Source organism: Stylophora pistillata, chromosome 6 (assembly GCF_964205215.1).
Source record: "Stylophora pistillata chromosome 6, jaStyPist1.2, whole genome shotgun sequence".
Lineage (NCBI taxonomy): Eukaryota > Metazoa > Cnidaria > Anthozoa > Scleractinia > Pocilloporidae > Stylophora > Stylophora pistillata.
The window spans coordinates 34,417,498-34,431,897 of NC_142524.1; the positions used below are offsets into that span (position 1 = coordinate 34,417,498).

The 14,400-nt window shown below is 38.9% G+C and overlaps 1 protein-coding gene across 4 annotated transcripts; it reads left to right on the forward strand.

The window, feature by feature from the left end:
* The first annotated feature begins 1,809 nt into the window (after positions 1-1,809).
* LOC111319018 (RNA-binding protein 25) lies at positions 1,810-14,150 on the forward strand. 4 transcript variants are annotated; one of them, XM_088763169.1, is made up of 22 exons: positions 1,810-2,069; positions 2,656-2,717; positions 3,357-3,446; positions 3,812-3,907; positions 4,025-4,082; positions 4,269-4,360; positions 4,731-4,802; positions 4,904-4,987; positions 5,265-5,343; positions 6,106-6,140; positions 6,932-7,015; positions 8,109-8,495; positions 8,823-8,912; positions 9,186-9,259; positions 9,772-9,913; positions 10,578-10,664; positions 10,960-11,145; positions 11,883-12,122; positions 12,705-12,803; positions 13,153-13,200; positions 13,594-13,673; positions 13,866-14,150. In XM_088763169.1, the coding sequence occupies exons 1-22, from the start codon at positions 1,898-1,900 to the stop codon at positions 13,879-13,881; spliced, it is 2,373 nt and encodes a 790-aa protein (XP_088619295.1). In that variant the 5' UTR covers positions 1,810-1,897; the 3' UTR covers positions 13,882-14,150. The 4 variants fall into 4 exon arrangements, with proteins under 4 accessions (XP_088619295.1, XP_088619293.1, XP_088619294.1 ...); XM_088763167.1 differs by having other exon boundaries at positions 2,650-2,717; positions 13,866-14,030; XM_088763168.1 differs by lacking the exon at positions 13,866-14,150 and having other exon boundaries at positions 2,650-2,717; positions 13,594-13,748.
* Positions 14,151-14,400: the final 250 nt, after the last annotated feature.

The following is a 14,400-nucleotide window of genomic DNA, read 5'->3' on the forward strand; positions in this document are numbered from 1 at the left end:
AGCGAGATGACCTTATAAAGTGTTTTTACTCAAAATAAGGCATTAACCGAAGTCCGTGGCACGATCATGGTCGGTTTAAAGATTAACCTCGGAATTAGCTTGTGTCCAACCTCTCTAATGATCATGGACCTCATGATTACAATGAAATGTCGAGTTTTTAGGAAAAGTTTTTTTTTTAAGGAATGTATAAAAAAAGAATTTTATATTTATTTTAGATTTTTTTTAGTTAAACTTTTATGCAGTGTCAGTTGCAAGAATTAAAAATGGTGTACGATACCACAGAGCTGAGAAGAGAAAATGCCAACAATATTTGTGGACATTAAATTAAATTTTAATGCTATGACAAAACGGCAGAAGTCGTCAAAAACCACAACGTACACACAAGGAGTAAGAAAGTGTTATTAATCTTAGAGTAAAATGTTCATATTGCGAAATATTTATTGTTTTCAATCGACCACATTTAGCCTGCAGAGCAGGCGTTCTAGTGGAGTTTGTTTGGGTGAAAGTTAGACCGCACGAAAAATAGAGCGAGGCAACGGCTGCTCTGCAGGCTAACCACATTTTGTTCCCCGTACTATTCCTTATAACGGATTCCTCGGGTAACTTATTAACACAGCGTCACACAACACGTTACGTATTCAGTCATGAAATAATAATAATAATAATAAAAGTCTTTATATAGGATTACACAATTACTGGTGAACCAGTAGTTTCCATTGTGGTCCTTGCAAACAAATGAAACAAATGGTCTAAATTGAACATAACATCATTAAGAACATCATTAAGAACCCCAACCGGCCGGAGGCAAACCAGTTGGCTATTAACAAGCGTGGCCAAGGATCTGAACACAGGGCTACCATGAAACAAATCTAGTGGTCAGGGTGGGACTCGAACCCGGGAGCGGCGGATTACAAGTCCGACACTCGGCCACACTGCCTCGACACAAATAATCTTTTGCTTTTTCTCGAGATCTGAGCTTGGGACGCCTGTGGAACCGCCTAGCCTTAAAGTTCGTCTTGATTAAGCCCTAAGGATTACAAACCCATGATTATTGTTGGTCCTAATAACCCACGGGCGGATGTTAACCTCGCATGTCGCGTTATGCGTTATTTTTGCGGCTCCCTTGAGCCACTGTTCGAAAATTTGTGTTGGTGATCTTATAAAGTCTTTAAAGAGCCGAGTTTAGGATCTTCACGAACAAATATATTGTTGACGTTTCGTTGGAACAACTGCTAAGTAACTTCTAAAACACAACGTGGCGGCTTTCTTGGCTGCGTGCGCCGTTATCAACTGACATTCCCGTCTTCTTGCTATATCACCCTATTTTTGCAGCTCCGTTGAGCCAATGTTCATTCCCTGCCTTCCTTCCTCCTCTCTAGTGAGAGAGGGATGAGCGTGGGTAACACAAGACCAAGAACGATTCGGTCTTAAGTAACTTTAAAAAAATTGCGCCTGCTCAGCTGGCTAGTCTGGAGGGGCTAGGCTACCCTATGAGTTTGCGTACTTCAAGTGCCATAATTTCAAAAGCTCTCGCTAAATTCTTTCCCTGTAGTAATCGAGAAAAAGCCGAACGCGTCGTTACAGAAGCCGACAATCTCAAGGTGTCTTGGTCGGATACCGTTGGGAATGAGGGAGGTAACGGCAACGAGTGCACAATTTGTGCTGCGATCGTTTCCTATGAGATTCTATAACTTTTACGGCTTCCCCTCGTGACAAAGTCATCGGGATAGACACTTCATGCCAGTTACTTAACATATTACGCAAAAGTCACAGGAAACTGGGAACCAGACTTCCCACCATGCACTCGTAATGTCGCACACGAGAACGGCCATGTTGAGTTGACAATCGAAAATTTTCTTTTGCTTGCAGTGATTCTTCAAAACTTGTTTTTCGTACAATGTCGTATCATCCGCCTCCACCACAACCATTGGGTGCTCCTCCAGCGGGAATGCATCTTCCACCAGGAATACCACCCCCTGGAAGTCTACCGCCGGGGCTGCCTCCTCCGCCACCGTTCCCTGGCCCTCCTGGTTTTCCGCCGCCACCAATGCCTCCTCCGGGTGCAACAGGTGAGTAGAAACAACGAACATGGCATTGAGAATACCTATGAAAGGAGCTACCTGAAACTGGTTAAGTCTTGAAGGTAGTGGTGGCGTAGATGCAGGAAAAAAAATGAAGTTAAAAAAGCTACTCAGCTGTGCTCTAGTTTGTTGCAACTTATTGAGGAAGAGCCAGCGGATTGTTACATTTTTAGATTTTTCTTTTGCCATAGAGATGTTCTGATTCAAACCGCTGCAAAGAAATTTTATTGTGTTGTTAGTGGCCTTGAAAATAGAAACAGCCATTTCTCTTTCATTGTGCTTGTATGAAATAACTAGGCAAGACGTGCTGATGAGCGAATTTCACAGCTCAACTTTTATTTGGCAATGATTGAATTAGTTAAGCGTTGAAAAATAGTCTGCGTTTGCTCACATCTGCAGTGTACACTTATGGGCAAATGGGGGATGCTAAATTGACTCATCTGAGCGCGCGCTTTAATTTGGTTATGTTATAAATTGTGTTGATATCACAAGGAGAATTTCTGACCCAGTCACTCATGGGATTTAAAGCATTGCATGTAACAATTTTTTTTTGTTAACTTTGTGTAAGCAACAGTCCCACCAGCAATACCAACCAAACCTCCTATTGCTGTCCCAGGAGTTCCTCCTCTAGGAGTTGTAAGTATCCATTTATTTCTCATGCATGCACATATTAATTCTCTGTCTTTCTTTCTCTCAGTCTGCAGCCTTTCCTTACATTTAGATAGTGCGGAAAGCCGCAAAACTCTTGAGCAAAAGTTTATCTTTTAAATCAACACTTCTAATCTCAAAGGTATCAGCTATTGCTTTTCATTCTTCTAATTTATTCTTGTTTTTCTCATTACCATATTACTACCAATAGCGTAGCTCCGCTTTCTGTGTATAAACACACACAACCCACAATGCCTTCATTTGCTCTGGCTAGGGGCAAAATCTCAAAATATCAGCTTTGAAACCCAGTACGGTGGTCAACTTACATTAACGATTCAGTTGATAATAAAATGAAATTACCTTGTTACCTTCACAGACGCAGCATCACAGTTTCTTCAGAAACTTATCCCCTACTTTCTCTCATGTTTAGCATCTCTGAGTGTTACCAATAGTCTGGCATAAATTACATTCAGCAATACAGTATTTAAACCTTGATAAACCCCTACACATGCATAACACAATGCAGATTGAGATTTTTTTTTTTAAGGAGGTTTAAAATTTTTTCATTTTCAAATTTGATGAGCATTATAGGAGTAATACTTGAGTTTTTTTTATTTTCATCCTTAGCCCCCAGGGTTACCACTTCTTCCCACTCCAACAGCTCCTTCAGGACGACCACCTCACAAACATGAAAACAAACAGAATAACAATAACCAGGTGAGCAAAGCCATGTTTTTCTCAATTTTTGTTCTATCTCACTGCACATGACTCTGTGGTTTCTATTTAGTACCCTTTAAACTTGCCCCAGGTTCTGCTTTAATTTATTCATACTCTTGTGATTCCACTCTTGAAATTGGTTTTTCTGTTGTTGGTGTCTTGGATTAGCTGTGGACTTTCACTGTAACACATCACCATTAACCGTTTTTCGTTACAACACATTAAAACTTGCTCAGGAAAACTGGTAATCCTTGAAAGACACTTTTATTCCTTGTGTTACGTAGTGCTATGAGAAATTGAAAGGAATAGTAACTGTTGTTGTAGTAGTAGAAAATTAATATAGTGCTTTCACTCTCTAACCTTAGAATCAAAACCAAGCAAATTCAACCTCGACAACAACAGTGTTTGTAGGTAACATAACTGAAAGAGCTTCTGATGCACTTATTAGACAAATTTTAACGGTAGGTGCCTTTCCTTTGGTTTCAAAATAATATGTTTTCACTGCTTTATTAAGTGGCCCTCATGGAAAACTCCTGTCCTAAAAGTTATGTATTTTTTAATTTTCATTGTGAGAACAGAAATGTGGTGTTGTAGTAAACTGGAAACGGGTGCAAGGAGCCAAAGGAAAATTACAAGGTAAGAAAATATTAAAGTATTGTTAAGGATTCATTTTAAACTGGAGTAATAAAAATAGGACAACTTTATAGAGAACATTCTCTTAGCAGGAGTTACACCTGACAGCTAATGCCTTCCATGTAGTGTCACAAAATTTTATCTACAATATGAGTGTTGATTAGGTACTCAATATATTTCTAATTTCAGCATTTGGATTTTGTGACTATGGAGATCCAGAATCAAGTCTACGATCCATTAGGTTACTTCACAATAAAGTATTGGGAGACAAGGCATTAGTTGTGAGTAAATCCTTCCATTCAGTTGTTTCCCAAATTTTATTTAATATTTGCTATTTAACATCTTAAATAAGGCTCAGCACTTAAGATATGCTCATTCTTGGCAAGCCACAATGAAGTCACCCATACAAACACAAACAAATCTGAGATAGAAAAATCTGTAGAGCAATTTGCTTTTTGTTTCATTTGGCTGTCTGGTTCATTTTTTTCCCAATTGCTATTCCAGGCAGCCAGTACTATAATTTCTTTTGTCAGTTCAAGTAATTACCTGTAATTTAGGAAAATAAGAAATACAGAGATTGCTGTTTGTTTTCGGTGTATCTACATGTACGCCATCCAGTTGCATGCTGAATTGATTTTATTTGTCGTGCAGGTGAAAGTGGATGCCAAAACCAAGACTTACCTTGATGAATACAAAGCTGAGAAGAAGAAAGAAATAAAAAAGGTGTTGAGAAATGTCCTTGTCATGCAGGCTTGTGCATGTTTAATAGACACTCTGTAATGGAGACTTTGAGAGGATTGACATTTTTGTTTTTTCTTGTTCAGAATGCCGAGGAAAAGAAAAAAGAGGATGGAGAGGCTGATGATGATGAAGATGATGACAACGATGATCTTGATAGTGAAACCTTGGTAAATAAGAACATTTCGTCATGAAAAGTCCCTGTTTTTGCTAAATTGTGCCAACCAAATTATATTTCTCAAAAATGCACAGGTCTGTAGCAATCTGAATTGTTACGATTTTGCATATAGTGTCTGTTTTATCACATGTAAAAGGTAGTGTATGTACATGTACTAACGAGAGTGTCAAGTTGTGTGGTTAATTACTACTGTTATGCATAGTAGTAATGTTTTCATCAGTTCACTCTGCCATGGATGTGTAAGATAATTTTTTTCCTTTTCTTTTCAGGTAGAAGACACTAGAGTCAAGAAGGCCATTGAGCAAATCATTTTAGAGCATTCTGATATTTTAAACAGGAAAATAGAAAGTATGTGGTTCTGGAATGTTTTTGAAAAAAAAAAAGTGCTTCATGCGGTGTTTTCAAAGGATGTTTGCCTACAGTTTGCCAACTGTAGGCAAACTATGTATTCCAGGTAGAGGTTGGAGCTGTTCAACCCTGTAACCTCTTGGAGTGATAAGCTTCTCATTTCTCCTTACAATATCACCCTTAAATCACACATCAAAGTCACGAGAATAAGGGAAATGATCACCAACTAAGTGACATGTACATTTTGTGACGGTTTAATTTTGCAGATTGATGCTGTTTTTTTCTGTTTTTAAGAATAAATTTCTTTTCCTGTGATGACTGAAATTTGTACAGGGGGTAATTTTAATAATAGTTTTTCTTTAGGTGGCCAAAAGTTAGGGGAGTATTAAGAAGTTACTCCGTAGATGATTCATATTTGGATATTTGACTTTGCTGAAAATTAAGAATGGAATTTGACACTTGTTTTGCTGTCAAAGTTGTTTTTCTTTTGTGGCCTTTGGTTGATAAAATTTTGTTGTATTTTACTTTGCTTTTTTTTTTTCCTTAGTGGGAATGATTTTGTGTTGTGGATTGTGGAGATTATTAAAAATCTGCACAAATGAAAACCTGCAAAATTTCATGCTACATGGTAGAAATATTAGTTTAAGAAGTACTATTTAATGTTCCCTGTATTTCTAAGTCCACCCAAAGCCTAAAACTGCAAAATAAGCTTGTATGGCCTTTGGAAAGAGAAAGTGATGTGCGTTTGCTTTTCTTTGTCAGATGAACCTTACAGAGCTACGCACAGTGGATCAGAGGTATGTGCCAGCTATTCTTTAACTGTAGGGCTCAATTTTGTCTTTTGACATTTAGGATTTAAACTGTAGAAAAATTTTCACACCCTCAGCAGTGTCCATTAAAATACAGGTTTACATGGTTTACTTTAAGTTTATTTGCTCAGTAACGGTTGTAACTCCCAGATAGTGCAGAGTGACCAGGCTAGCAAAAGCAGGTACATTTCACAGTCTACTATGAAAAAAAGGCAGCTTTCCCAAATGCTTGTGCCTCAACTTTCACCTTGGACACATGATATTATGTGGCTACTTTGCATAACAGAGCAGTTAGTCAAAATTCTTTTGACAACCCTGAGTGACTAACTATTGACCCTAGATACTTGCAGTATTAAAAAATTACCTGATTAAACTTTGAGAAAGAAAAATTAATCTGTTAATGTATTCATTTGATACAGAGTTTTTTTTTATATGTAAAAGTACAGGATGAAGTAAAAAAAAAATTGGATATGTGCAGGGGCCTGTTTCTCGAAAGTTCTGGTAACCTAACGGGCCATAAAGCTGTTCTGTTGTCATTCAAGATTGGGATTTCAAAAGTTTTGAAAATGATACAATAAAACTATCAGCCAAAGAAACAAAAAGGACTGGTCTGGGTGCTAGAACCTACTTTGCTATTGTTTAAATTTTGAATTTAAAACATGGTTTCAGGACCTTTAGGTCACTGAGACTTTTGAGAAATGGGCCCAGGTGTTGCTGTCTGTGCCACTACAGAACTGTGATTGTCTGTCCAGCTAATGCCATCTTGTGCTTATTTTCAGCAAAATTTGGAAGGGTTGGATATGGACAATGAAAAAAAGAGCTTAGTATCACGAGAGATTAGAAGTTTCAGAGATACTTACAGAGTAAGTTCACTTCTCTTTGTACTTAACCTTAAATGCTGCTATCTTGGTGTTGGTGTCAACCTGCATGTTGGTTATGTTGCAAGTGTTCAACTCAGTAAAATTACTAAAGAAGTGCTTAAGAATCAGCCTTACCCAAATTGATAAGCAGTAAATGAGCCAAGGTTTAATGAGAATTGTTGTTGACACTAAAAACAGTTTATTGATGAGTTGGTGAGATTGGTCGATTTCCTCTTCTGCATTTTCTGCTTCTAGGATTTGAATTGGTAAGTAATTTTGAAAAATGTTTTTGATGATCATAAATATGTGGCAGATTGTTGCCACAGAAGTTTAATTTTCTTTTTTTCAGTGGTCATGAATGTTGTACAGTGTCAGGTTTTTTATCACCACTGCATGTTGTATTCTTCACTTTCGAATCAATGTGGCTGCCTTTGGTTTACTGTTCCTGACCTTATGCCAGATATTAGTGAGTTCAGAAATTTCCAACAAAAGTAAGAATGTTATCCATTTAATACAGCAAATTAATTCAAGGCCATGGATTTTCAAATAGTATTTAAGTTTAGTGGGCGAGAAAGGATATGGAGGGTGGGGCAGTTGACAGAGGTTGATAGGGGAGGGGAGGGAGGCTAGATCAGGTCGAAGCATTAATTCTTATCAGTTAGTCGTCGGATCAAGTAATCGTGTTCAGGAGAGTATTCCAAGTCTTAGCTGGAGCAGTAACATATTTCAAACCTTCAGCGCACGGTAAGTATTGTGTTTGTTTACTCTGTTTAGGAGTATGTGGCTGTAATGTGAAACCGGTCGCGTTAGAATGTCGTAGAGGTGTACGCGGAAACAGTTGTTACTCTATTGTTTTTAACAGATTTACCTGAGATCGTCGGAGAAGACAATCGACAGAAAGAGAGAATTGTCATTTCGAGGTTTAGAGTTGAATTTCGACTGCCTGTTGTCAATTGTTTTTTTCCAGCAAAGTACTCGAAGACAACATAGTTTTTGCCAACTTTTGTTGTGTTTTAACGAACAGGACATCATCACGGTAAGTGTTGTGTGGGAATATCGTAACTCAACTTTGTTTTTTTTCATTTGTGTTTTTCAGAAAGAGGACAAGAAAAAAGAAGAAGAGAAATCGGAGAGGAAAGACAAAGACAGGGACAGAGATAAAGAACGAGAAAGGGACCGAGATAAAGACAGGGACAGGGAGCGCGACCGGGACCGGGACCGAGACAAGGAGAGAGAACGAGAACGTGAGAGAGAAAGGGAAAGAAAACGTGAACGTGAAGAAAGGGAACGTCGAGAAAAAGACCGTGATCGTGACGATCGTGACCGTGATCGTGATAGAGATCGTGACCGCGAGAAGGCGCGTGAAAAAGAGCGGGAATCTGAACGTGACCGAGAAAAGGAACGTGAGTACGACGAAGATGAAGAGCTGGATAGACGACAGCGAGAGAGAAGACAACGGGAGAAAGACGCCTCTTATCAGAAGGTTGGTAAACTTGTTCACCTCAGTATTCATGTATTTAAAAGTCGCGCAATTTTTCAATATCTGGTTTGTCTACCTTAAATCTCCGCTGGTTGTGGCGTAAGGAAAAAGAACACGTTCATTTCTATAGCTGGGAAGATTATCCCAGTTTCAGGGGAGACTTTTAGGTCGAAATAAGTTGCATTATGGGTTAAGTTCAGATAACGTTGCATGTGGAAGTCAGATTAGCTAATTTCTTGACCGTTCAATACTAATAACAAGAAAACGTTTTGTGTAATTAAAATCTGAGAGCAGTTACAAATCATCAATTGCCTTACCTTTCTATTTCAGCGTTTGAAAACATGGGAAAATAGAGAGCGAAAAAGAGCGCGGGAATATGAACGAGAAATGGAAAAAGAAGGCGAGAAGAAAGATGAACAGGTGAGTACATACCAGGACCCAGTAGTTGGAAGGATAGACAACGCTTTCCATCGGATAAATCTCTGCCCAGTTGACAACACTACTTATCCACTGGATAGCCGCGATTTATCCGGCACTAGACTTTCTGGCACAGTTTAAGCTTCAAGTGGTGCTTGTGAACTCTTTAAAAGACTGTAATAATCTGACCTGATTTTCAATGGAAAGTTTACAGCTTTCACCAAACGTATGTAGATGTAAATGACTTCAGCTAATTCTCTTCTCTGTCTTTCCTAGGCACGCGAGAGGAAGCATTTACTGGAATTTCTTGAGGATTACGATGACGATAAGGACGATCCAAAATACTACAAGTAAGTGAGCAGTTCAGAGAAGCGTCATGTACAGTATGGCGCCATTGGTACATTTTGCAGTCTACGTCAATCCTTTTCATCCTTAATCATTCTCGTTCCTTTGTAGTTCGTTTGTCAAGTGAATGTTGTCCTTTGTCATTAAATAAATGTTTTTGGCTTCATTCACGCTGAAGATAATTTTGCAGCGAGAAACTCGAGATATCATCGCGTAGTGCATCTTAATAAAGGGATAAACGAACAGTCCTGGTCTCTGCCTTTGAAATCTTAGCGGGCACTCGGTATGACGGATGGAGCAGCCGCTGGTCAGCATGTCATATCTCTAGCTTAACCTTCTTTAAATTGTTTTAATCTGCATTAACTTCAAAGACAGAACTACAAACTTGCTTGATCCAGACCCATAGGAAACTTCCCGAATGCCAACTAAACCCAACTATACTTAATCAGCTTCTGCAGCCTTTCTGTTTTTCCTGTACGAAGGTTTTGTCTTTAAACAATCATATTTCTACTTGAAGGGGAAGCGCACTACAGAGGCGGCGACGCGAAAGAGAAATGGAATTAGAAACGGACGAGCGAGATCGCCAACGAGAAATGGAGGAAATAGAAGAGATTAGAAAACAAATTGTCGATAATCGGCCCGAAGACATGGATGAACAGGTGACAACTCTATCGTTTGGTCCTGTTGCTTTTTCCTAGGAGTGTGTTTCAAAGAATTTTTGATTCTCATTTGTTGAAAGTATCCGGGGAAACTTCGCTTAGACCCCATCTAACATAACATAACCAAAGTAAAGCGCGCGCTCTGATTGGTCAATGTAGCGTCCACCATTTGCCCATGGGTGTACGCTGCTGACGTGAGCAAATGCAAAGACTATTTTTCTGCGCGCGCTTGTTTTTTCTGGTCACGTAAGATTTGTTAAATAAAAAGGAACTCTTTAGCTACAATGTACCAATGTTACGTTATAAAACAAATGGTAAACACCACAGCGTACACTATGGAGTTATGGATGCACTTGGGAGGTTTGCTAAGCACTCGAGAAGCTAGAGTCGCTCTCGGCTATCGCCTCGAGGGACTCTTACTCTTCTTTCGTGCTTAGCAACCTCCCGTGTGCATCCATAACTCAATAGTGTACGCTGTGGTGTTTACCATTTGTTAAGTTCAAGCGTTCCTTTTTCGTTTCATTTGCCAAATGAGAAGTGTAATGAGCAAGGTATAGATAGTTGTAAGTTAAAGAAGAAGCACGAGTGTTAACACTACAAACTACCACTCCTCAACGGCATCCTTCCTCTTACTAAGATTGCTGTGAATTGTTTTATTTTCCAGGACGGTAAGGACAGTGAGAGGGAGGAAGAAGTTAAACCCGCTTTACAACCGACTTTCAAACCAGCTGTGATACCACAACCTCAGCCAGTAAGATGAAACAATGTTCTTCCTCTTCATTTAGGGTGTTATTTTCTTGCTTCACACTAATGATACTTTGTTTAAAGCGGGAAGGGCGAGAATGTGTCTTTTACGCCAGACGTGTTTTTGATATAACAGCAGTTCCTCTGAACCTCGCGTGGAAGGACTGAGATAGCAACCAGTGTGGCAAAGAAACAACTTAGTTTATACGAAAAACAGCAAAATTAAACCCCCTCCCTCTAAGGTTGCACCGTTCGTTTTTCCAACTTGAAAATAGATTTTTATCAGCCTTGCGGTTCTCTAGTTTGTTCCTCAGGTTGAACCTGCCCCTGTATCAAACTGGTCACCAAGCCCTAGATCAGCCGACTCGATGTCACCAGTCACTATCGGCACAAAAAGAGGGCGAGAGAATGGGCAAGAGCCGGAATCAGAAGTGGAACCAGCTCCTAAGAAGGCGTTTGGATTTGAAATGAAGCTGAGCAGTAACATGGTAAGAATATTGAAGGATACATGATTTTTTTATCTAGTCAGTTTTACTTTCATTGCCTTATTTAGATTAATGTTGTTTATGGTCAAGCGAATAATTTACGCTAGTGATTTGGAGCCTATTTTTAGGGTATTCAGCAGGAACAAATAAAAAGGACCTAAAATTGCCTATGATGGAGAAGATTAACAAATTACAAAGATTACAAACAACGCACTTGAACTAATTTGACGGAAAAGATGGTGACGGGGCACCTTCAATCCGGTGCAGTGTCTTCCTCTACTCATTCAACAGAGTATTGCTCTATCGGTAACCTTACAGCACGCTTGAAATGCCCGCATAAAAGCACTTCTGAAGCAGAGCTTTATAGTAGGTACTACAAAGGTCTGAACAACAGTATAAACTAGCTTTTTGGGCTCTTAGCACCTTTTTCCTTCAAGCAGATTCTAAAAGAGCGCTTTCTGATTGATTGTCGCAAAACCAAGTGCTCAGCGGCTAATCGTGAAAAAAAAACTATTCCAAGGTGCCAATGTTCAAAGTGTTGGCAACGCTAGAAAACCAGAGTGATTTGAAGCACGGTTACGCTCGGTTTGCAACTGATTATTTGAGTAAAACTGCTTCTTTTATAGATCAATCACGTAACAAAGTAAAGCAAAACCAATGCAGTCCAAGATTCTGACACTCAATTGAAACTTGCTTTGAATTGAGAATTTTTTCTAAGTAATGTTTGTGCGTGTCAACAGCCTTCGAACCAGGCGAGTCGTAAAAAGCTGGAGTCAGTGTTTGGTGGAGGTGATGATGACGACGGAACAGGAGCGGCTCCTAAGCGGAAACTGGTCAAACTGGATGAGGACGACATGGCCAAGGATGACAGTAACGAGGCAGAAGATAAGAAACGGATTATTAAGTCGCTTATAGAACGTATTCCTACTGCTAAAGATGAACTGTTTGCTTATAGCTTGGACTGGACTATGATTGACCAGGTAAGTGTGTTATGCTAAATGTGAAGGTTGTATTTCATTTCAGTTGGAACAGGTATCGTTTATCTCTTCGCCCGGCTGGGACGTCTCACTGATGGATCATGTAAGATTAACACAGCCTTAAGTTTGATTTAAGATGTATTTTCTCGAAGAAATGTCACCCTTGTGTCTTTTGATGTAAAATTATTATTGTCAAGGAGTGTACGGTTGTCAAAAGACGTGGTTACAGATATTTTCCTGTCGAGAATGAGGAGTCGCAAGGAATGACATTTATCGAGAAAATAAAAGGAAACAAACTCCAAAGCATTTTTTTTAATAAGCTGGAATGTATGCGTTCAGAACCGAAGCCTTTTAGTTTAAGGTGGCTCTGTGTGCTCGGCAAGTCTCTTACTCGTGATTTCATTGGACGCTCGGAGCATCACGGTATGTAAGTTTTGTTTATATCACTAACTAACAGTAGGGCTGAACCCCAATTCTTGCGCCAGTAATGGGTATACATGTATGTAGGTTTTCGAGTGAGATCTGGGGTAAGGCTGTGATTACGTATACGATTCTATTTCTAAACTTTTAAGTGGTTTATTTTAGGGTCTTGTAGATCGTAGGATACGTCCTTGGGTTAATAAGAAAATCATAGAGTACATTGGCGAAGAGGAGCTGACTTTAACAGATTTCATTTGTAGTAAGGTAAGACATTCTTAAATATACGTTAACCATTTGACTCCCAAGGGGGTCTCGTTAGTAATTCTCCTTAGTGTATCCACACAATTCTTATGATGTTAGCTTGTAGAATTTGGTATTGGATCAACTATTAATCAATGGATATTTTTCTTCATTGTGATCACCTACCTGCTTGATATTGTTTTCATATTTTAAGGAGAAATGCTGTCTTGATCAGTCGTGGGGGTTGAAGGGTTAATGGAGCGGTTTTTAGTCGATTGCAGTAAAACTGAAATAAAAAACGTGATTGGTCCTGGCCCTAAAATGTTTGTTTTTGTCTGTGATCTTCATTGAGTTTTTTTTTTTTTTTTTTCAGGTCATAGCTAGAAGTTCGCCGAAACACATTCTTGAGGACGTCTCTATGGTAAGCGGAGCTGTTTTTCTTGGTTAAGGTTATGATTAGATGAAAACTATCTAATGTCAAAGGGGTTCGTAAGATTACAACGGATGTCAACATTCATCATGTTTTTGCCAATGTTATAAGTTATAAATATTCGAGATAGGGGGGGGGGGGTTACAGCCGAAATTATATGACCAGGAAAAGATTGTAGTTTGTCACAGAGACTTCACTTTGTGAATGGAACAACTTAAAGAGTATTTGGGTTTCTCTTTCTTGCCAAATTCCCATTACTCATTTGCCAGGAAATATATAGCTGTTACAATGGAGAATTACTAATCAGAACTTGGTTAAAGATAAGAGTCAGAACTTAAAGACGTGAATGTAAGTTTGTTTTGTTTCTTCTTCCCCTTTCCACAGGTCTTAGATGAGGAAGCGGAGGTCTTTGTGGTAAAGATGTGGCGCCTTCTTATCTACGAAACAGAGGCCAAGAAGCTGGGGTTGGTCAAATGATCCTGTTCTTATAGTATTTGTTGTCGAATCTTAGTTGTACTTTTCATCTTTGTATTCTTGAATTAATGAAAAAAAAAAAAAAAGAACTATTTAAAGTGATGTAAATATGCTCCAATACTCAGTTCCATGATTGTGGAGTTAAGTTCTTTTACTTTATTTCTTTTTTTCCTTTTGGGTAGACTCCAGGCTCTTTAAAGATTAAGGTTGAATTTCCCAGACAGCTCATTTCCACAAGGCAAAAACACTTGAAAACTCTTAACCCTGCGACTCTCTGACGTGTTTATTGTTAGATTCTCCTGACTGACAGATGGACTTAATCTTCACTTAAAACCAAATATTCGAGAATTAGCATTGAGATGAAGGGTTTCTTTCGTTAGTTCTCTTATTTGTGTCCTCGACTCGAGTTTGTGAACTTTTGATAGGTTACAGTTTAATTGGTAGTCACGAAATTCCCTGAAATAACTTGAACAACGCAACAGAAACATACGCTACTACCCAGTGATCTTAAAATTTGTTAGATTATCTGGGTTTCATTATATTATTAACCTCAGGAAACGTACTGCAACCTTCTTTGGCGATGTCCGTTCAACCTCGTTTCCATGGTCTTAGCCTCACAATCGTTTGGAGGAATCTGGAAACGGGGTTGCACTGGTAGCCTGTCTCCCAGAAGTGATAAACATGTTAATTTACCTGATGCTATAAACACATTCTCGA